The sequence below is a fragment of the Xylaria bambusicola genome, assembly GCF_022495145.1.
Source record: "Xylaria bambusicola strain CBS 139988 unplaced genomic scaffold F5B22scaffold_4, whole genome shotgun sequence".
Taxonomy (NCBI): Eukaryota; Fungi; Ascomycota; class Sordariomycetes; order Xylariales; family Xylariaceae; genus Xylaria; species Xylaria bambusicola.
In genome coordinates this window covers 263,361-286,613 of record NW_025953557.1, presented here as the reverse complement: position 1 = coordinate 286,613, position 23,253 = coordinate 263,361, and the positions used below count along the sequence as shown (strand labels likewise).

The following is a 23,253-nucleotide window of genomic DNA, read 5'->3' as shown; positions in this document are numbered from 1 at the left end:
ATTTTCGCGATACTACCTAGGTGACTCTTAAGTGCATCCTTGCCCCTACAGTTCTAAACTCCAGTAATACCACCAGGACGACTGAGTGATCAAAATGGGTAGTTCTCTCTTTTCTAAACATCTGGAGGGGTGTCTTCCTCCTTAGCCATTTCTCAGAGACGTGAGCCTCTTCTAGCTCTCTCAGAATAAGTCGTAGAGAACTGGTGGTGTTAGGTAACATGTACCAAAGTATGTATTAAACCACCGATAGTTGATAACCAACATGTCTTAAAATTTATTATCAAATTTGCGTGGTATCAGAACCTTAATCTTTCTGTATTTTGGGGTATCAGTGCAGTTGATGGTATGACACTGCTGTTGAACAAAAACAAATTTGCCACCCCATAATCCTACATTTTAGTACCGAGATGTTGATCACCCTCTCGCCCTTATGCTGATGTACATGACAACACAACCCCCCTCGCATGAGCCGATGTTGAGATCCCTATGCTCTATGTCCCGTAAACGCCTCTTGGGAATTCGAACCTCATTGCCCACCCCTGCAATCTATTTTAGCCGTTTATGCAAACCCTCTATTCACGCCAACGAGGCTGAGGAACTCGTTTCTCGTCTTCTCTTTGCGCTCAAAGCATCCAAGCACACAGCTAGTAATTGTGGTTGCCGTAGTCTTTTGGACGCCACGCATCACCATACACAGGTGACTGGATTCCATGACAACTGCTACACCCTGCGGCTTAAGAATTTCCATGATGGCATTCGCAACTTCGCGTGTCAGTCGCTCTTGGACCTGGAGCCGGCGACTGAACATCTCAGCAATACGTGGAAGCTTGGATATTCCGATAACATTGTCGTCGGGTATGTATCCTATGTGCATCTTACTTGGGTTAGCATTGGAGTTGAAATGACGAAGAATTTGGCATACCTTTCCGGTGAAGGGGACCAGATGATGTTCGCAGAGGCTAGAGAGTTCAATATCCTTAACGATGACCATTTCATTATGGTTTTCATGGAAAATGGCATTGTTGACAATGTCTTTAACGTTCTGCTGGTAGCCCTTGGTGAAGAACAGCATTGCCTTCGCATACCGGGTCGGCGTTTCAAGGATCCCCTCCCGGTCTGGATCCTCGCCGACACATTCAAGGATGGTTCGTACTGCTCCTCGGAGCTTTTCTAATCGTACGGCGGCTTTTTCGGTGCTTTCTTCTAGTCGCTCTCGCGTTCCTCTGCCTGTGACGGGTTGGTTAGTATCGTGGAAGTTGGATCGGGGGGGGGAGGAATAAGGATATACAACGAACTTGGTCGACTGAGGCCATCGAAATCGATGAGAGGACTGGGGGATCTTGTGATAACGCCTTCTGATTTGGACTTCCTCTTCCTCTTCCTCCTTGGCTCATCTAGCGGGTCTCGGGCAGCTTTGTGCAAGCTGTTACGCCTCTTGGAGGAGTTGCGCTGTTCCTTCACTTCAGAAATTCCACCATCCTTGGTTCGTCTCCTTCTCCTCCTCTTGGAAGAAGCCTTTCCATCTCGCACGCCGTTCGTTGGTCGTTCCGCGCTGTCCTCGGTGGAATCGTCGACATCGGAGGGTCCTGTGGTAGGGCTGTTGAATGGTTCCGGAACGAAGCCTTGGTCCGGCGCTTTAGTCTCGACAGGCTGAGCCATACTGGAAATTAGACAATTTCAATGCGCATTGGCTTCCCGTCCAGAGTTCAGCTTGATCCAAAGAACAACAAAGAACGAGTATCCTCGAGAATTGGGCAATGGAGGAGTTTGAGGGACTACCTTGGAAACCCGCTGTAGGCCAGACCGTTACTTAAGACCTTAAACACCTCCTATCACAGAGGGAACTAGCTCAGTGGCCATGTTCTACCTAAGTGGTAGTAAGCAAAACCCTGAAATCTTTAGTCTCGCATCCGTCATCGGGGGTTCGGAATCGATAACGGCTTTCACCTTTGACCCCGCCGTTTGTGGCAGTCAAGTGACGCACTTGTAACCATGTGGGAGGTGGGGTGGTACGATGGAGCATGTACCTACATACTTACACATACATATGTATGTACTACCTACCGTATGTACTCTACTGTATCTACCTACACTAGGTACCGTACCTCCCTACCAGGTACAGACTGTACATGTAGTGCAGCCGTAGCAAGAATATGTAAATACTATCAGAATAGGCAAGCTAGTTGATTGGAGGTTTAGAAGTATATATATTATTGTTAAGCAAATTCTGCTTTACCCTTAAGGCATATACTAGTAATTTTATAGGGTGGATCTCTAAAATTAAAGCTATTTTAACTTACCCCCTATATTATATTATTTATTAATATATCCTTTATTTTAATATACCCCTTTAGGGCTAATTTCTTTATAATTTACTTTAAAGCTATCCTTTAAGTTACTTTTATAATATTTAAATTTTTACTTTTTCTTTAAATAGTTTATCTTTAAAGTTATTAAAGTCTTTTTAAATAATCTTTCTTTACTTTTATTTTAAAATATATACTTTTATATTTTTTAACCTTAATTAAATTATAAATTTAATTTATTTAATTATTAAAAGTGCTTTTATAAATTTATTTATAATTATATTATTTATAAAAATATAAATAATATTTAAAATTTCTTTTTAAACCTTTTATTATAATTAATAATTATATATATTTATATATTAAAGTTTAATTTTTAATATAAATACCTTCTTTTTTAAAAGCTTAATAATTTATTAATTATTTAAAGTAACTTTAAATTCTTTAATTAATTAATTAATAAATATAACTTTTTTATTAATTTATATTAAAGTTAAAAGTTTAACTTTAATAATTAATAATATTATTAATAAATAAAGAATTACTTATAATAATAAAGTTATTACTTTTTTTAAATTTAAGGGTATAATATTATATTTAAAGGAAATAATTTAAAGTTTAATTAACTTTATAATAATATTTTAAATTAAGATTTAAATTAAATTAAAAAAGTTTTAATATAAAAAATATAATATTTAAATATATAATTATTATAATATATATAATAAAGCTTATTTTCTTTTAATAAATATATATTTTATTAATTATAATTAATCTTTAATAAAGGAATAACTTTTAAATTTTTATAAAGGTTAAATATTTTTTTTTCTTTTAAATTATTTAATTTATTAATCTTTTTAATATATAAAAATTAAAAAAGTTAAATTAACTTTTATTAATAATCTTTAATTATTTTAACTTTTAAAAATTATTAAAAATCTTTTTTATTTATAAATTAATATTTAGTTTTAAATTTTTAAATTAATTTTATTATAAAAGCTTTTTTATAATTTTAATAAATAAAGATAATATTATTTATATAAATAAATATTAATATTTTATTTTTTATATAATAATATAACTTATATAATATTATTATATATTTTAAATAAAAGAATATAATTATTAACTTTTTTTATTATAAAAAGGGAAACTTTTTAAATTTATATAAAGCTTTTTAAAGTTATAAAAAAATATTATTCTTTTTATACTTTAAAAATATCTTTATATAAATTTCTTTATTTAATTTAATATTAATAAAGGTATTAATTATATTATATTACTTTAATTTTAAATTAAATTTAACTATTATTATTATTAAGGTTTTAAATAATTTCTTTATTAATATAAAGGTATATATTTCTTTTATATTTAAATAAGGTTATTAATTTTTTTAAACTATTAATTAAGTTTTATATTTTATAAAATAATTATATTTATTAAATTTATATATATATATTTATATATAATTAAAGGTAAGTTTTTTATACATAATCCTTTAATTAACCTTATATTATAAAGTTATTTTTTTATAGCTTTTAAAATATAATTTCTTTATTATATAAAAACTCTTTTTTATAAAGTATATATTTAAATCTTTATAAATTTTAAATAATAAAAGTAGCTTTATTTTATAAACTTTTCTTTTAATTAATAGCTTTTATTTAAAATTTTAATAATACTTTATATTAAAGTTTTTTATAATATTAAATATAACTTTATTTAAAAAATTTATTTTCTTTTTTTAAAAATTAAAGTAATATTAAAAATAATTTATTATTTTAACTTTTTTTACTTTATTTATTAATATATTAATAAATAATTTTATAATATATAAATATTTTATATTAAATATAATTTATTAATATTTTTTATATATTAAACTTATAATATAAAGTATTAAAAGTTTTTCTTTAACTTTAAATTTAAATTTATTAATAATTAATATAGCTTTTATAAGATAAATTATTTAATTAACTTCTTTAATTATAATATTAAAAAAATTTAATAAAAAAGTAAAACTTAAAGGTAAAAAATATAATATAAAAATAGTTTATATATAAAGTTAATTAAGTTTATAAATTATTTTAAAGCTTATAACTTTATTTTTTATTATACTTTTTTTATTTTTTAAAATTTTAATACCTTTAATATTATTCTTTATTATATTTTAATAAACTTTATAATTTAATTTAAAGTATTTATTAATTATTTTAAATTAAATCTTTTAAAGGTCTTTCTTTATAAATAATGCTTTAATTATTTTAAAAAGGAACTTTTTAATATTTTTTATAAGTTTTTTAAATTTTTAAAATAAATAAACTTCTTTTAAAACTATATATTTTAAATTAATTTAATATAATTATTTAAAAGGTTTTAAATTTTATATATATTTATAAAATTATAATTAATTAAATAATTAATTTAAACCTTTAAATTTAATTAATTAAAGTAATCTTCTTTAAATTAAAGTATATTATATAAACTTTATTCTTTATTATACTTTTTAAATATTTAACTATTTTATTTTAATTTTATATATTAATTATTAAAGATTTAAATATAATTTTATAATTTAAAAAGGTATTTTAAAATGCTTTTAAACTATTTTTATATTTAAGGATTTTATTATTATATTTAATTACTTTAACTTTAATTTAATATCGATTTTATAAATACTTTATTAACCTTTTAAATATATTTATTATACTTTTAATTTATTTATTTTTAAAAAAGTAGTTTTAAATATATTTTAAATATTTATTTATAATAATTATTATAAAATTATTAAAATATATAGTTTTTTTAAAATTATAAAAGTTAATAATAATTTATATTTTAAATTTATTAAACTTTATATACTTTATTTATTTAATTTAATATTATAATTTAATTTAAATATAAGTATTATAATTTATTATAGCTATTTTAACTTTTAAGCTTTTTTTAATTTTAACTTTTAAAAACTTTTATATTAAGTATTTAAAAAAGTTAAAGCTAATATAATTTAAATAAAGGTATTATTTTAAAATATTTATATAATTTAATTTCCTTTTTATATATATATTAAATTATTCTCTTTATAAATAAAATATTTATTTAATTAATAATAATAAAAAATATTTTAATATAAATTAATTAAACTATTTTTATATTTAATAAATAATATTATTATCTTTTTACTTTTAAAGTATTAATAATTTAAGTTTTATATTTTATTAATAATTATTTTATTAAAATCTTTTTAATAAAATTATATTAATTATAAAGTTTTTATAATATATTATATTTAATAATTATATAATTTTTAACTTTTTAAGTTTTTAAATATTAATATTTATTTTTTTATAACTTAAAATAAATATTATTAAATCCTTTATTATAATTAAGTTTTTTAACTTAATTTATTTAAAGTTTAAAAATTTAACTATTTTATTAAAGATATAAAGAATTCCTTTTAAGTTTAAAATTATTAAATTTTTAAAAAGGTATTATAGCTTATTTCCTTTAAAAATAACCTTTTAAGTTATAAATATATTACTTATAATTTAATTAATTAATTATTTATTTTAAATTTTAAGTTTTATATTTTATTTTTTATTATTTAACTTAATTATTCTTTTTATTAATTTTAAATTATCTTTAATAACTTATATTATAATTTATTTTATAAAGGTTTAATTTATTTAATAAATAAATACCTTATTTAATAATATATATTAATAATTTTTAAACTTATAAAATCTTTAATATACTTTATATATTTAAATATTAATTTATAATTACTTTAATATAATTTTTTATAAGCTCTTTTTTTAATTATTAATATAACTTTATTTTTATTTTTATTAATAATATAAGTTTAAATAATTTATTTTTTATTAAAGTTATTTATCTTTATTACTTTTTTCTTATTTATTAATTTTATAAATAAGGAATATACCTTTAAATATTCTATTATCTTTAAATAATAATAAATATATTAAAATATATTACTTTAATATTATTATTATATTAATATAAATTAATTATTTTACTTTTATTATAGTTTAATTAATTATATAATAATTAATAATTTAATTAAAAATTATTCCTTTAAATATATATTTTAAATTAAAAATTAATATATTTAAAAACTTTAATTTAATAAAGCCTTTTTTAATTCTTTTAATTATAATAATTTTTTAATTATTTATTTATATAAATAGGTTTAAAACTTTACTTAAAAGCTTAAATATTATTACTTTATATTATATTTTTATTTCTTTTTTAATATTTATTTAAATAATAATATTAATTTTATAAATATTATTATATTATTAATAAATATTTTTTAAGCTTTAAAAATATAAGTTTATAATTTAAAATAATAATATTTTATATTTATATAATTATTTTTTTAATATTTTATTTATATTTTATATATTTTTTATTTATTTATATATATATATTTTAATTTAAAATAAATAAAGCTTTTTTTTTATTATAAGGTTTATTAATATTATTACTTTATTTATTATAAGTTTAATTAAATAATTTTAATATTATAAAGGTTATAATTCTTTTAATTATACCTTTTTATTATTAATATTTAAATATTCTTATAGGTTTAAAGATTTTACTTTAATTATATAATTATATTTTTATTAATTAAAGTTTTTTAATTTAATAAATATTATTTTAACTATTAATAATATTATTATATTATTTTTTAATATTATATTATTTAGTTTTAAAGGTTAATAAAGTTATATTTTAATATATAAAACTTTTAATTATTAAAATAAATAAATTAATTAATTAAAGGTTTAAAAATATATATATTATTATTAAGTAAATTTTACTTTACCTTTAAAGTATATATTAATAATTTTATAAAGTAGATCCTTAAAATTAAAGCTATTTTAACTTACCCCTTATATTATATTATTTATTAATATATTTTTTATTTTAATAAATATTATATAAAGGTATTATATATATTTAAAAAACTTAAATAACATTAATAATATTATTATAAAAATACTTTTATTAAATTATTTATATTAAGTAAGTAACTTTATTAATAAACGTTATTAAAAGTTGCTTTTATTAAATATTAATTAAGCTTTATACCCTTTTTAATAAAGAGGACTAAGGGGTGTAGTGAATATATTAATAATGAAGAAGGGAGGAGCTAGATAAGGTTGTAATCAAAGATAGTAGACCTTATTTAGGACCACCCAATGCTGAGTCATTAGGGCTGCCTTAGGCAGCAGCTATAATGGTAGCCCCTTAAGCAGGACTGCTCCCTTTAATTAACTATATCACTTTTATAAGTTATAAAAAAGCTAATAAGTAATAAAATTATAAAAATAATACTATTTTTATTATTTTTATTATTTTTATTATTTTTATTATTTTTACTATTTTCTTTATTTTTTCTATTTTTGCTATATTATAGTTAATTCTTTAATAATATTAAAAAAATACTATTTTTATTATATTATAGTTAATTCTTTAATAATATTAAAAAAATATTAAAAATATTATTTTTAATTACTTTTATAATAATTAATCTTTAATTAATTTATTTAACCTTTAATTTAATTAATATAACCCTATTAATTCTTTTATTTAAATAGTTTAACCTTAAGTAAAAAAGTTTAATATAAGTTAATTATTACCTATTAAAGCTATTAATACGGTTTTAAAAGTATTATTTTTAATAAAAGAAGGTTAATATATTATTATTTTTAAAAAATTATTAAATTTTATTAAAAATTAATAAAGTTAATAAATAAAAATAATATTATTATAACCTTTTAAATAATAATAAAGTTAAAGAAAGCTTTTAAAAACTTATACTTAAAGAAATAATTTATTATTTTAAGCTAAATAATAAATTATTTATTTTAAAATAGTAAAAGTAATAAAAGTTAATTTTAAATAGGAAAAAATAGCATTTTTAACCTTATTAATTAATATTAAAATTAAAGTTATAAAAAGCATTTTATATAATTAAAAAAATAAAAAAGTTAATTAATATTTATTAATTTAAATAAAAGGCTATTATAATCTTTAATAATTATTATTTAATTTATTTAATAGTCTTTATCTTTTTAAATAAATAATTTTATAACTTCCTTTAATATTATTAAATTAATTATTAATAAATAATTTATACTTTAATTTAAATATTTATAAAAATAGTTAAATATATAAATAACTTTTTATAATTTATTAAAAAAGTTTTATAAAATAATTAAATTTAAAAAAGTATAATATTAATAAATAATTTTATTAAAGGGCTTTTTTTTAATAAATTTCCTTATTATTAAATTATTAATTTAAATAAAACTTTAATATTATTTAAGTTTTTAATAAGTTATATATATAATTATAAAAATAATATATTTATTAATAAAAAGTTAAATAAAAGTAATTAAAAAAATAATAAATAATATTAATATTAATAATTATTATAAATAGGAAATATATTAAAAAGTTAAAATTAATTATCATTTTTTATAATAAAAGCTTTAAAATGAATAAAAAAAAGCTATTATATTATAAAGGTATTAATATATTATTTAATAAAAAGGTATATAATAATAATAATTTATTTAAAAATTAAATTAATAATAATTTAACTATTTATATTAAAAGAAAATTTAATTTATTAATTATTAATATAATTATCTTTTATAAAATAAATAAAGTTAAAGTAGTTTTTTATAAGGTTAATATTATTATTATAATAATTTTACTAGGTTTTATAGCTTGTTTATAGCTTTTAAATATTAATTTTAATAATCCTTTTAAGATTTAACTTTAAAAAAAAATAAATCTATATATAAATAAATTAAAAAAAAGGGAAGTTATTTAAAAAGTAAATAATTAATAAAAAATAAATAATAATTATTTATATTATTATAAATATATAAAAATAAACCTTTATTTTATTTAATTATAAAATAATAATAAAACTTTTTATAAATATTAATATTTTAATTTATTTAAATAGTTATAATAATTTTAAAATTAATATTAAAAGTATTAATTTTAATTAATTAATTCTTAATAATTATTATTAATATTTAAATTAAAAGGTTAAAATAAAGCTTAAAAAGATTAATAAAATAATTAATAATTTAAATTATAAATATATAAATATTAAAGAAAAAGAAATAGCTTAATTAAAAAATAGCTATAAATAATTTAAAGTAGTAAAATTAAAGGAAAAATATTATTTTTAAAGCTTATTTAATAATAAAATAAAAGTAAATTTAATTAAATAATTAAAAGATATAAATTATATATAAAATATATTAAAATAATATCTTTAAAAATAAACTTTACTTTTATTTTATTATATAAATATAAAAATATTATTTTTAATAATTATATAATATAAAATAGTAATAAAAGCTATTTAATATTTATATAATGCTTATTTTATAATAAATATATTAAAAAATATATAAAATTATATATTTTTATATAATAATTATTTATACTTTAATATTATAATATAAAAAAAATTAAAGTTAATTTTATAAAAATAAATATAAAAGTATTATTTTTAATAATTATATAATATAATATTATTATTATTATATATTTATTATATTATTTATATAATATAATCCTTTTATTTATATAATTATAAGTAAAACTATATAATAATTAAATAAAAATCCTATATAACTTTTAACTATTACTTTATTACTTTTTAATCCTATATAAATTAATATATATTATTTAACTATATAGTAGGAAAAGGGAAAGTAAAAGCTTAAACTTTTTTACTTTTTTTATATTCTTTAATTATTTAAAAAGGAAAGGAAGGCTTTTTCCTTTTCTTTAAAAACCTTTAAAGGGGTCCTTTTAACCTTCCTATTTAAGTTCTTTTTCTTTACATTTCTCCTTCTTTAAACCCCTTAATCCCCTTAACTTTATTATATATAATTATTTTTTTAATGCTTAATAATTACTTTATAATTACTTTTATTTTTATTAAGCTTTTTATTATTATTTATAGGTTTTTATTAATTTATAATTATATTTTAACTAGTTTTTTAATTAAGGTTTTCCTTTTATCTTTTAATAACTTATATTATAAAATTATATATTATAAAGTTTTTTTACCTTTTATATTTATAAAAAGGGGTTAAAAACTTTAAAACCTTTCTTTTATATAAAAAGGCTTTAAGTTTTATTTTTTTAATTTATATTTATATTATTAAAGCTGCTTTATACTTTAAAAATCTATAAAACTTTTATAATACTCTTTTTTTATTAAGCTTTTACTTTATTATTATAAAGTAATTATATCTTATTTTAATATAGCTTTATTTTTCCCTTTACTTTTTAATTAAAGTATTATTTAATTTTTTCTCCTTTATTTATTTATTTTATTAATAGTTTAAGTTTATAGTTAAATTACTTTATAATTAATTCCTTATATTATTTATAAGTTTTCCTTTAATTTACCTTTTAGCTTACCATTTTTAAAATACTTATATAAATTAGTTAACCTTTATTATAACCTTTATTAATACTTTATAATATATTAAGTTTTTTAATTAATCTTTATTTATTATTGCTTTACTATTTAAATATAGGTTAATAAAAGGTATATTTAATTTTATTTTAAATTAATATATTAATATAGCTTTAAAAGCTTTTATAATATATTTAATATAAACGTTTTAAATGCCTTTAAAGGAATTAACTATATGTTTTAATTTATTTTCCTTAAGTTATTTATATTATATAATTACTTTATATATTAAAGTATTTTATATTATTATAAAATAAACCTATTTAACCTTTATTATATTATTACTTTATATTAAGTTTTATAATTTAATTATTATATATATTTAAATATTTAACTTCTTTTTAAGTTTAATTAAGTATTATTTTTATTTAAAGTTCCTATTTAATTATACCTTTAAAAACCTTATATTATTTATTAGTTATATTATTATTTATTTAAATTTAACTTTTTATTTAAACACTTTTTAACTTTTAAAGAAGTATATAAGTTTACTTTTTTAAGGGGTAAATTTTATTTTATACCTTAATATTTAAATTTTATATATTTATTATATTATTTTTAAAATTTTATAATTCTATTTTATTTAAAGGTTAATTATAAAAAGGTTTATATTATTTATAAACCTTATTATAATTATCTTTTAATATATTATAAGGTTATTATATAATGTTAATATATATAAAAGGAATAATAAAGATAAAAGAAAGGAGCTTTAAAGGACCTTTACTTTAAAGAAGATTAATTAAAAAGTTATACTATTAAAATAAAGTTATATTAATTTTTTAAAGATAAATAAATAAACTTATAATATTATTTATAATAGGTAGCCTTTTTATTAAAGGATATAAATTATTCTTTCTTTATTAATTATATTAAAAGCTTTAATAATGTTTAATTAAAGGAGGGATATAGTACCCCTATAGTTAAAGGTTGTTTTAATTACCTTTAATACTAGTTTAATTGCTATATTTATTAACCTACCCTTCCTATTCCTTATTTAACTATCCAGTAATAATCCTTCCTTTTTAACTACTTCTATTAACCTATAATTTTTATATAATATAAAATAATAATAAAAGTTATTTAATATTTATATAATGGTTATTTTATAATAAATATATTAAAAATATATTAAATTATATTTTTTTATATAATAATTACTTATACTTTAATATTATAATATAAAGGTTATTAATATTAAACTTTTAAAAAAATTAATTATTATATAAATTTTTACCCTTTAAATTTTTTTTAATTTATTTAAATATATATATTATATTTTATATAAAAATTATTATTAAAATAAAAATATTATTACTTTTACTTTAATTATTTAATTTAAATATAAAAAATATATATTAATTAATTTACTTTATTTTAAAATATTAAAAATAACCCTTTTTATAACTATTATAAACCTTTACCTTTTATTCTTTTATTTCCTTATTAACTTTAACTTTAATCTTTTACTTTAATTATATATTTAAATTCTTTATAAAGTTTATTATTAAAATAACTTTAAAACTATTTATATTATTATTAATTATAATATTTAAAAGGTTTTATAACTTATAAAAAAATTAATAAAATAAACCTTAAGCTATAAAGTATAATATATTCCTTTAAAATTAAAGATTAATTAAAGTAAATATTATTAATATAATTTTAAACTTTAATTATATAATTTATTATTAATTAAAGTTATACTTTATATTAATATAATAAGGTTAATAAAGTTTAAAGATATAGGTTTTATTAAATATAAAAATTAACCTTAAAGGGTCAAAGAATAAATTAATTAAAATTATTTAATTAACTTTAATAATAAAGTAAAATTAAAAGTAATTTATAAGTTATTTTTATTAATACTTTAAAGGTAAGTATTTTTAATAATAAATTTAAAGCATTTAAATAGTAATAAAAGTAGATAAAAGTAAGTAATATAAGTATTATAATAATAGAAGTAAAGTTAATATAAAAAAGATTAAGTTAAATTAAAGTTCTACTTATATTAAGTTAAAAAAAGCAATTATTACACTTAAAAGGAGGTTAAAATAACTTTAGTTCAGTTAAATTTAAATAGGCCCAATATAATAATTATTCTACTTGTATATATGGTGGCGCTATTAGTATTATTCAAGTTTTTTAAGTGTATGCGGTAGTAGGTAATGGGTACAACAGTGCGAGCTCATCTAGAGTGGTTAGAGTGGTTAGATTGGGTAATCTAGCCTTCGGCCAGATTACTGCCCTTCTTGCCTATCTTATCTGCTATCTAATCGGCTATCAACTCCACTCGTCACACTCCTAGTAGTATCACACCTAAGACTTCTTCTGGTCAACCTAAGCTGGCTGCATACAAATGTGAGTGATTATTATTAGGTAATCTCATAACCAGCTATTATTGTGACAGACTCAAACAGTCGCTGCATGTACACTGCATTTTCTACTTAGAACGGAGTAGTGTATGAATAATACTGCAAAGTCAAGTTAAGCGCCTAGGTATGTATGTAGGTACCCTACACACTGAAGGAGAGTGAGTGGCTTTATTGAATATCTCGACCAACGAGTGCTGTACTTACGTGTAGCCAGCTACCTATAGAAATGAAGGCTTAGGTGGCCAGGGCCCTAACCAGCCTGCTATTCTTTTATACCCTAGTGCCCGTTTGCACAATAGGTACCTAGGAGGTAGCTACATGTAAGGTACATTTACATAGTACTTAACCTTATTTAGTACGCTTACCTAAGCCCGAGCTTCGCGGCTCGAGTCTTGCGACAAGTGCCATACTTCGTAGGTAGTTATCACATATCACATTTCGGACCTGGCTGACATCACTGCCGTCCCATCACCATCTCACTCTAATTCTCGCAATCCATCTCCATCTTCCGCCTACACGACTGATCTCACTCGGGCGACAGGCTTGATTGATGTCCACGCCGTCATCCCCCTGCACCTCTGGTGTCGCATGAGGAAGCCAGCCGGCACGATACGCGCCGCCGTGACCAGGGACAATTTGTGCCTCGATCGTCTGCTCAAGCAACGAACGACGCGCTACGAATTACAGCTTCTACGCGCATGATACCCAAACACTGACGGTCTTTTCGAAGATGGCTTCGCCACCGCAAAATTACTCGCCGGCCGGTTCTCCGCCATATCCCCCCCACTCTCAGCTACCATCCAAAAAGCGATCCTCGATAGCTACCGAACTCTCCATCCAGCCCCCTTCTCTGAAACGGCGCAAAGCATCGACCATGTCTATTGCCTCTGCTGGGTCAGCTCACCCTCTGCGACAAACCTCCTTTCCACCAGATGAAACTCTAGGCCGCGACTACTCGCCATCCTACCGGCGTTCGCCAAGCGTTGATACCATGAGTCTTGTTAGTGGAAGCCAAGTGAGCGCTGCTCCCGCGAAGAAAAAGCGTGGCCGGAAATCTAAGATAGACCTTGCCAACGAAGCTGCCGCTGCTGCACTCCGGGATGGAACCCCAAGCCTCGTCGGCGGTCGAGCAGCGACAATAGTGAGCAATGCTAGTGGCACTTTAGGGAAAGAAGGAGATGGTGATGGAGGTAGAGATGTTGATAACGATGGTTCCTTTGAGTTACCTGAGAACATGGCTAGTCGCTCTGCTGCTCGGACTAAGGAACAGATTGAGGAGGAAAAGGAGCTGGTTGCGCTTCTGAAATCCCAGATGGACGAGGTTCAGTTCGATCGATATGAAGTATGGCACAGACAATCTATCAAACCACAAGATGTCAAGCGGGTAGGTGAAAGATCATCCGCAAATTCATTGGCGATGTCAGCCTCTAACCTCTTTCTTGCAGCATATCAACAGTGTGACATCTCAATCTTGTCCTACAAACGTGCATCAAATGATGCAGGTGGTCTGCAAGATGTACCTGGGTGATATAGTAGAAGCAGCGCGCGACATCCAACAAGAATGGATAGACTTGGGAGAGAAGCAGACAGATCTAGAGGACGACAACCTCGAGCCGTCGAATGAGCTTTCCAAGTACCGCCGACAAGCTCCTTTACGACCAGATCATCTCAGAGAAGCATACCGTCGACGCAAAGCGTCTGCAGAGAATGGTGGTGCGTTAGGTAGTTTAATGGTTTGGAATCAACAAACACAGAACGGCGCAGAGAGGTTTGCGGTGCGAGCTGGTGGTCGTCGAATTTTCAAATAAGCATTATGTTATGAATCACATGCATGGTTATGGCGTTTGGGGTGGATATAAAATGACCACTACCTACTACGGGTAGGAAGTTTAAATGGGCGGACCTATCGCGCAACGGTTGCGCTTGGAGTTTAAGAACGATTCCTTCTTGCTCTTTTGCGAGCACTGGGATGGCTTGAGAGTACAAGAATCAGAGCCTCCATAGCTCCCCAGATCACCCTAGTACGTGTACATTACTGATGGAATGGAGGAATTCCCATAGAAGTCTGTGATGAGCATCTCATTGGTTCTACTTAAGCCAAGAATAAGCAGCACACCTCGGAGTTATTCTGTCCCAACAGCCCAAATAACACGTGGGGCTTGGACGTGAGTCTGCTTTCTGTAAGTATGGAGACGATCGAGCAGGTAGCGAGAAACAGATGGTGCCAGAGACCATTTGTGGGCGGCTATCTGAAGTCTATGGTCGAAACTAGTATGTAAAGAGTGTGCATTGCAAAAGTGATAGCGGCGAGAGCGGCACTTACTCAGGAGATGTTCAAAACCTCTGCTCGGCACCCTCCGCCACCCTCCGGTACCAAACGCCAGCATCTTGGTCAACAATCACATGCTACTTAAGTCTTAATATATATGGGCCTGCGTAAACGGATACCTATTAATGTTTAGATCACAGCACTATTCTTTGCCTCTTTAGTAAGCCTTTGTGGTGGGCTAGGCACAAAAGAGCGGAAAGTCTCGATGTGAGAGACCCACTAACGATATGCTTTTGTGAGCAAGGAATAAGCCGAAGAGCCGGGGAGGTGCTTGGATCTTGTACATTTGAGACCTCACTCGACGACCATTTCGCTAATCATACGCCACATACTTGCAATATTGTCTTTCGAGGTACAGATGGTGAGGATAATACGCACACAAAGTAAATTACAGATATCTGTGATCCTTCTCACTCTGTTTAGCGGAGCATCATTGTAGCTGCGTAGGTAGTAGTGTGTGCTGTCTTTTTTTAGACTCAGTCTTTACTAGGAGCTTATATCAAAGGGGGTTAGGTGTCTAGAACCCTTGACTTGGTAGAATTCTCAACTTCTAGTTCAACAAAGTGCCATTCAGATAACACATCCACGAAACGTACCTATGGTTTTCTCTTTACGTTCAACCTTGTAAAAGCTGTTTCCGATACCAACCAGATCCTTACACGATATCGACGCTATCGGAGAAGACCAATGTGGTTAGCAATGTCTCATGCTCAATCTCGGTAGACGGGGCCCATACTAAAATTAGATAATCCCCTCTTACAGTAGTGCAAGACAGGGAGCCATAGACTTGTCTAAGAATTAGGGTGGCTTGCCCTCCATCAAAGATGGCTGTCTGGAGATGTCTAGATCCCCCTCAGTCTCACCTCGCTATTGCCGCTGTAGTCAGCATGTAAACGGCCCGGCAAGGGAATAACAAATCCATGTCATAAATCACACAGACAAACGCTGCCAATGGAGTCAAGTGGGGAGCAAAAGTCAGCGGTGAGGATGACGCGAAATGTTGCGAAATGACGGGATTGCTGCACAAATGTCATGGTCCCGCTATCTCCAAGGGCACTGCCCAAGGATCTAGGACACTACCTTGCCGTAGATTCACGATGATGTAGAGGACCTGTCTGTATATAATAGGGCTAGGTGCCGTGGCGGGTTCACCATGGCGGGCTCTTTCGACATTGACACGTTGTGAGCTAAGAGAAGTTGGATGAAATATACAATCGCAGCTGAATCAACCGACACCGCTGAGCCGATTACCTCCCTGTGCCAATTTATCCTTGCCTAGGGTTGTTGCTGGATAGCAGACTCAACACATTCTCTCAATATGAGTATCGTCAGCGACCCGGTGCTTATTGGCGGAGCTGCCATTCCGGCGTCTAGCAAGGAAGCCCAAGTACAGACGTTGCCCTTACTGGCGTACCCGATCCCAGCTGGATGCCATGCTATCCCAGCGGAGGAACTAGATCTTCGGTCAGATGCCGAAATCGATCAGTCATTAGCGAACCCAAGGCCCATTTCGACAGACTACCAGAAAAACATATTCTTCTTCTGGCACAGTGGCTATGAGTTTAGTTAGTAACCCATACTTGTTTTGCGCCTTGCCACTCCTGAAAGGTTTTCTGTTTTCTTTCATGAGTCTGATAAAAATTTCGAATGCCCATGGCATCTTTCACAAGCCTGGCGATGATATAAGAGCGTATATCTGACTAAATGTACCACAGTGCACCCATACACAAAGCGCAATGTTCGCGCCCATTACCGCCGACTGGCCAAGTTTGGTTGGAACATCTATGTAATAAACCGAGTTGAGGGCTCACCACTAAACATTGTGAACTTTGTCGACGTGACCGACCCGGAGTTATTCCCGAAGGCGTTCTTGGACGGCAGAATCGGCGGCGATTTCGCACCACAACATACATCGGACCTGGTGCGCTGGCCGCTGCTGATGAAATACGGTGGCATCTATACAGACGTGGGTCAGCTCCAGATTGGTGACCTGAACCGTTTGTGGGAACAGACGCTTGGAAACCCTGACTCCCCGTACGACATCATCTCTTACAACCTAGGTCCTATCGACCACCGCGATCTCGCCAACTACTTCTACGCCTCGCGGCCAAACAACCCGCTCTTCTTGCGTGCGCACAAGCTGTTGTTGGCCCTGTGGAACGCTGATGGCGGCAAGCTAAGCACTGAGGGTATGCACGCAAGCCCGCTACTCAAGGGACCTAAACTCATCGGCCAGCGGTTCTCCGAGGAAATCCGCAAGAAGCTTACGGATTACATCATCCAAGGCTACTGTCTGACTCTGGCGATGGGTCTAATCGACGACGAAGATGGATGGGACGGCCCGACATACTGCGCCGAGCACATCTACGCCATCGACTACATGGTTGGATCTCAGCTCATCCAGCAATACACGAACTGGAACGGCAAGGAGGCGTTCCGGCTACTTTCGCTCTCCCTGCCCGAAGACGGCGAAGATGAGAGCGATGATCAGAAAAAGGCGCGGGAGATCGTAGAGGCGTGTCTGAGCAAGAGTTATAGTTTCAAGTTGGCGCACGGTTACATCGTGCAAGTCTTCGGTGACACACTCGGCTCCCTGTGGAGGAAACACGACGGCTCTGATTACGTTCCCGGCACATACGCGCACTGGTTGAGAGAGGCCATGACCTACTGGACCCAAGATGAACTGCCGGAAAGATTAGATTTCAAGGTCATAGAACCATATAAGAGGGGTCCATTGCTCCGAGAGAGCTAGATCTCTATTAGAGAAACGAGATAGAGAGAAGAGAAACGGCCAAAGCATAGATTTTAGACTATAAACGAGACCTTTGTATATACCATCCTTGAATATAATAGCATGATCTAAAGCCGCGCTTCCAAATTCGTGACTTGTAAGTCAATACAGCAGGTTTCGTCAAGAATATCGTGACACTCTGATCGGAATGATTTGTTTGAGTCCCATGTTACACGTACTGACCGTTACGGCTATATACCTACATTATGCAAGTCGCCTACGAGCTGTGGTCGTAAAACCAATAGAAACAGAATCCTGGTCGTATTGAAGTAGAACTAATCCAGCCCTCGCTTATTTGATACATGCTGACGTTTCTCACAAGGCCAGCCCAATTGTACAGTTTCAAGGTCAGCCACCAAGGGCACGAAGGGATCCGAATGGACCATGTGGCCTTGGCATCCATAGCAGATTAATGAGAATAACTTCACTAATAGCTCGATTTACAAGTCCTTGATATCTCACATTGATGTGAGATACAGAAGCTATACGTGGCTAGTCAACATCTCATTATAGCCGTATATTCAAATGCACAGTAGAGTACCTAGTGAAAGCCTATATACGGCGGCGTATCTCTCACTGACGGAAACACGGCGCCTCGAAATTGGGTCTTGTGGGATCTGTTAGCTCTCGATCGTCTCATACACTATTGGAAGCTTACTGCACCTGCAGTCTAGCGCTATCGGATTTCGAACGCAGGATCCCGGGGGAACGCCGTAGTAGTGTACAGTAGTGCTGCTCTGCAACCAAAGGTCTGCAAAGGCGAACGGGCTACAGACCGCATATCTCTAGAATCATAGTGTTGGAGGTGGGACTAGTCTAGGCCCGGCCATACCAGTACCAAGGCTTCCCGTTAAAAGAGGCTACTTTTGAGCGGGGTGTCACTGCGATGGAATTTGGTGCTAAGTGTTAGGTGGTGTGTATTTAAATACCTCATGAATAAGTCTTGAAATGGTTCACTATAAAGTCCTCGATATAAGGCGAGGTCAGTTCAGAGTGGTTTGGCTTCGGCCGTGAAGCACGTCTCCCTCGACCATTACACCGAGGAGTACAGGATGTTTCTTGAGTGGTACGGAGCGGGAAATCCGTCCACGCATCAAGCTTTTATCGGGCCTAATCACGACTCGGTCACCTTTCTTAATATGGTTCCCGAATAATCCTTCATCCGAAAGCCTGATTAACAACACATTACTAGCAGGGTCATCCAACAACTCGGTATACCAAAAGGATAGATTCCACAACGCCAGTACCTATTGTAATCATGGGGCGATATCTTCCCCTTATCATACGAATGGGGTGATCCCAACGACGGAGATAGGATAACCATGAACGGGAAGTCTACCCACCACAGTAGAATCTGAAAAATGTACTGCAAATCTTGTGGGCATGGTAGAGAGACCTGGTCTAGCCCTGAATATATGCGCTATGCATCAACCAGACCGGCACTGCTACCGCAATAGGTATTTAGGTTCAACGCATGCGTGAGATCTATTCGGCTGCGACAAAAGTTCTAACCATAAGTGACCCGGCCGCGGAAGATCAGCCTGCTGAGATTTCCTCACAGGGAATAATGCACTATATTATGGTTATCTGGTAGATGCTACAGTGCAAACACTCAAGCAATGGCACCAATTCTCCTCATGCTGGGCGTAGCGCTTTCATAAGTTAAGCTCCCAATGATATGTATCCTCAACAATGTGTTCTTCCAAGTTGGTTACGTACATGATGTGTAGGTCCTGCCCGCGGTTCAAGCTAGTTCGGCCTCATCCATGTTTCTGATAAACAACGAGTACCACTGGACGAGTCTTGTGTGCGCAATGACACTGACCTTTTCATTCACCGTGTGAATCCCACCGAGATCAAAGCCCAGCTCAGGGTCGTAGCCGGGACCATATCGAAAAATATGTTTTGTTAGATCCCAGTAGAATCTGGTATCTGTATTTCCAGTCATGAGTGCCGGTGCCATTAGCATGGACTCGCCGTATAAAGCGCGGGTAGTGCCCGAGAGAACACCATACGGAGTGACACCATCCACCATCGTTGGCGTTACAGGCGCCGGCTCCAAAGTTTCTTTGGCGATGAGCTTGATGGAGCTTGGAATTTCAGGTTCGTCCGTGAACGGCTGGAGGGTAAGATTGTGTTTTGTCGCCACTTTGTAAGCCAGATGTGCTATCTTTGTTTGCACCGTTGAGACTTTTTCACCTACATTTACCCGGTGGTTCACAACGACACGCGTACGCTCTGGGAGCGCGTTCGTCTTGACTCCGCCATCAATGATATCCACGGCTAAGGAAGTCGTGAAGAGATACTTGATAGAATCCCCGTACTTAGCTGCTTCAATGGCAAGCTTATCCTTCTTAGCTGGACAAGAAGGTTCTTTCCAGGGAAGATGTTTCTTCAAGCTTGGTGGAAATTCGGGACTGTATGCATTTGCACACTCGAGTAGTCCGAGGAACGGGTTCTCAGCGTGAAACCGGGGCTCATAGGGGTTGGCCTCAATCAGCGTTACCAGCTCCGACGCAACCCCAATTCCGCTGTGCGCGGGAGGAATCGATGAGTGACCACCAGGCATCCTTACAATAATCTCAACATTTATAGCCCCTTTCTCTGCAACGCCAGGCAGAGCGAAGGTGGTTCCCCAGCTATCGGCAAAACTCCCTCCCTCATCAACGAGAACAGCAGCACCGTCTTTCCCATAGCGATCAACAAGCACTTGAGAAAGGTGGCCAGCACCTTCACTCCCCTGTACCTCCTCATCGAAGCCGAACGACAAGACAACGGTTCTCTTAGGCTCAAATCCAGCCTCAATAAGCAGCTCAATGGATTCCAGGATGCCGATAAGGGTGTTCTTGCAATCGGATGAACCGCGGCCCCAGACATATTTACCATCGTAGAATCCGCTGAAAGGTGGATGTGTCCATTGGTCGACAGTTGATTCTGCAACGGGGACAACATCTTGGTGTGCCATCAAAACTGTTGGGCGCAGGCCGGAGTCGGTCCCCTTCCAGGTATACAAAAGGCCATGCGTATTCACCTTCTCAAGAGCCAGAGAACTGTGTACAAGCGGGAAAGTTGATTTCAGATAATCAGCAAGCTCGAACATGGTGTCCCATCGAGAGTCGTCGCCAACGGGCCCGAGATCATCGAATGTCTGCGTCGGGATGTGAACAGCGCCAGCAAGGCGCTCAACAGTCTCATCGCGGAACTTGTCAGTGCGGAGGTATTCCTCCATCTCAGATAGCGCGGGGCTCTGCTGGCTCGGGACGAGAGGATCTACTTGGAGGCATTTTGCCAGAGACGCCGATGGATCTTCACCGGCAGTGAAGTGTTGATACAGCTCGAATGCAGTCTTCAACAACGCAACAGCGGCGATAGCGTGCAGCAGGAGAGCCCCAAGAGATCGCCATCGCGATTGGGTAGCGGCAGCACGCGGCGGTGGCAGCAAGGTGCATTTCTTCTCTCGAACCATCATGATGCCTCGGCTTTGCCGTTTGTTATGGAGGAATGCCCGTGGATAGCATGTTGTGGGCACGCTGACGCAGTATATCAATTAGATCGACAGTTTAGGCAGCTCATTTACACGATTGTCCGCATTCGGGCACTGGCTGGGGGTGCCTAGGTACGTACCTAGGTAAGTACTTAGGGAGAGTAAATAGCACTGTAAATAGGGCATTATCGTAGGTACTGTTTCCAGTGCCATTCCGTAATTGTAAATAAGTACCTTATGCACCTACTTATTATGTATGTAAGTATGTTGTTACACATCACCAACTCATGACAGCACGAGTATTAACACGAGTAAAAAGCGATTACATGCAAACTCCACATATGATCAAGGAATTCTATCCTTTAGATACTGTTCAACTGAATGAATGAAGTGTTTACATTAGGTAAAGCATAACACTATTCAGTAACTCGGATTTCGATAGTAACTTTAATGTATGCACTTGCTACTTGCTGAAAGTTGAGGAATTGGTGGTGATCCGTGACAAGCCAACAATGGGGAAACTTTACATGCGCCAGGAAAGATGAGCATTTGTGATATATGAAATATATGACTATTAAATATACTTTCATCTAGTTTAGTTATCTGACCTTTTGGATTTCACAGTGGCTCAACTCTTGACTACGCTTCAGGTACAGATTATATGAATGTAAAGTCTCGACTACGAATTTTCCCCCAATGAATCTTCAGTGCGCTATCTTTTCAGAGTAGTTGAGGGATAGGATAAACCTAAAACCCAGGAAATACATGATGCCTGCTAGTACTAGGTCTCCATTCTCTCTGATGCTGGTTTAATGACGGCCGGCTATTGCTCAAATCATCTTCATTCATGTAGCATAATGACATACCCAACCATCGACTTATACTTTGTAGTTGAACTTCAGCAGCTTTTCAGATGACACTTTGATGAAATTGAGAGCTATTCTACCACATATGGTGCTTTGAATACACAATTAGCCGTAGATATACTTGAACGTGAAGTGAGGAGCGAGATGATTTATTCAGATCTATCTCTAGCTACCTATTTTCCTCCAGGTCTATATATACTTATGCTCTTTGTCCCACAAACCTTTATCCCTGTGTACATGCATAGACTTTTCTATGCATAGATCCTTCTTGTCTCTGTCAAATCAAACAAGAAAGATATGTAATTCAATGTCCCTCATCCGAGGAAAAAGCAGTCAATAGTGTTTAACAATGTTAAGACTCCAAACTTGTTCGCTGAGAATCTAGTTGAAATAACACCATAGCATTTTGTATGTACAGCTATTTGCAGCATTGAGCCGGAAATACGCAACTAGAAGTATACTCTCCAAGTACATGAAAATGCCCTAGGATTTACTACTTCGTATTCCAGGTACCTCACCCTAGTACATTCCCACGCCGAGTCTACTAATGTACGCAG

At 30.2% G+C, this 23,253-nt stretch overlaps 4 protein-coding genes across 4 annotated transcripts; 2 read left to right on the top strand and 2 right to left on the bottom strand.

Annotated features, from left to right (window-relative positions):
- Positions 1-389: 389 nt before the first annotated feature.
- F5B22DRAFT_336670 (uncharacterized protein) lies at positions 390-1,992 on the bottom strand. The gene is made up of 4 exons (XM_047970861.1): positions 1,780-1,992; positions 1,296-1,691; positions 923-1,227; positions 390-874 (listed from the first exon to the last, which is right to left on the bottom strand). The coding sequence occupies exons 2-4, from the start codon at positions 1,657-1,659 to the stop codon at positions 560-562; spliced, it is 984 nt and encodes a 327-aa protein (XP_047834747.1). The 5' UTR covers positions 1,660-1,691; positions 1,780-1,992; the 3' UTR covers positions 390-559.
- Positions 1,993-13,287: 11,295 nt separating this feature from the next.
- On the top strand, positions 13,288-15,192 carry F5B22DRAFT_336591 (histone-fold-containing protein). The gene is made up of 3 exons (XM_047970858.1): positions 13,288-13,384; positions 13,441-14,610; positions 14,672-15,192. The coding sequence occupies exons 2-3, from the start codon at positions 13,957-13,959 to the stop codon at positions 15,032-15,034; spliced, it is 1,017 nt and encodes a 338-aa protein (XP_047834746.1). The 5' UTR covers positions 13,288-13,384; positions 13,441-13,956; the 3' UTR covers positions 15,035-15,192.
- A 1,423-nt stretch (positions 15,193-16,615) lies between these two features.
- F5B22DRAFT_336633 (uncharacterized protein) lies at positions 16,616-18,336 on the top strand. Its single transcript, XM_047970859.1, has 2 exons — positions 16,616-17,120; positions 17,271-18,336. The coding sequence occupies exons 1-2, from the start codon at positions 16,874-16,876 to the stop codon at positions 18,305-18,307; spliced, it is 1,284 nt and encodes a 427-aa protein (XP_047834745.1). The 5' UTR covers positions 16,616-16,873; the 3' UTR covers positions 18,308-18,336.
- A 1,247-nt stretch (positions 18,337-19,583) lies between these two features.
- On the bottom strand, positions 19,584-22,024 carry F5B22DRAFT_336571 (peptidase family M20/M25/M40). The gene has a single exon (XM_047970857.1). It carries the CDS (start codon positions 21,813-21,815, stop codon positions 20,091-20,093), a length of 1,725 nt encoding a protein of 574 aa, XP_047834744.1. The 5' UTR covers positions 21,816-22,024; the 3' UTR covers positions 19,584-20,090.
- Between the last annotated feature and the right edge of the window lie 1,229 nt (positions 22,025-23,253).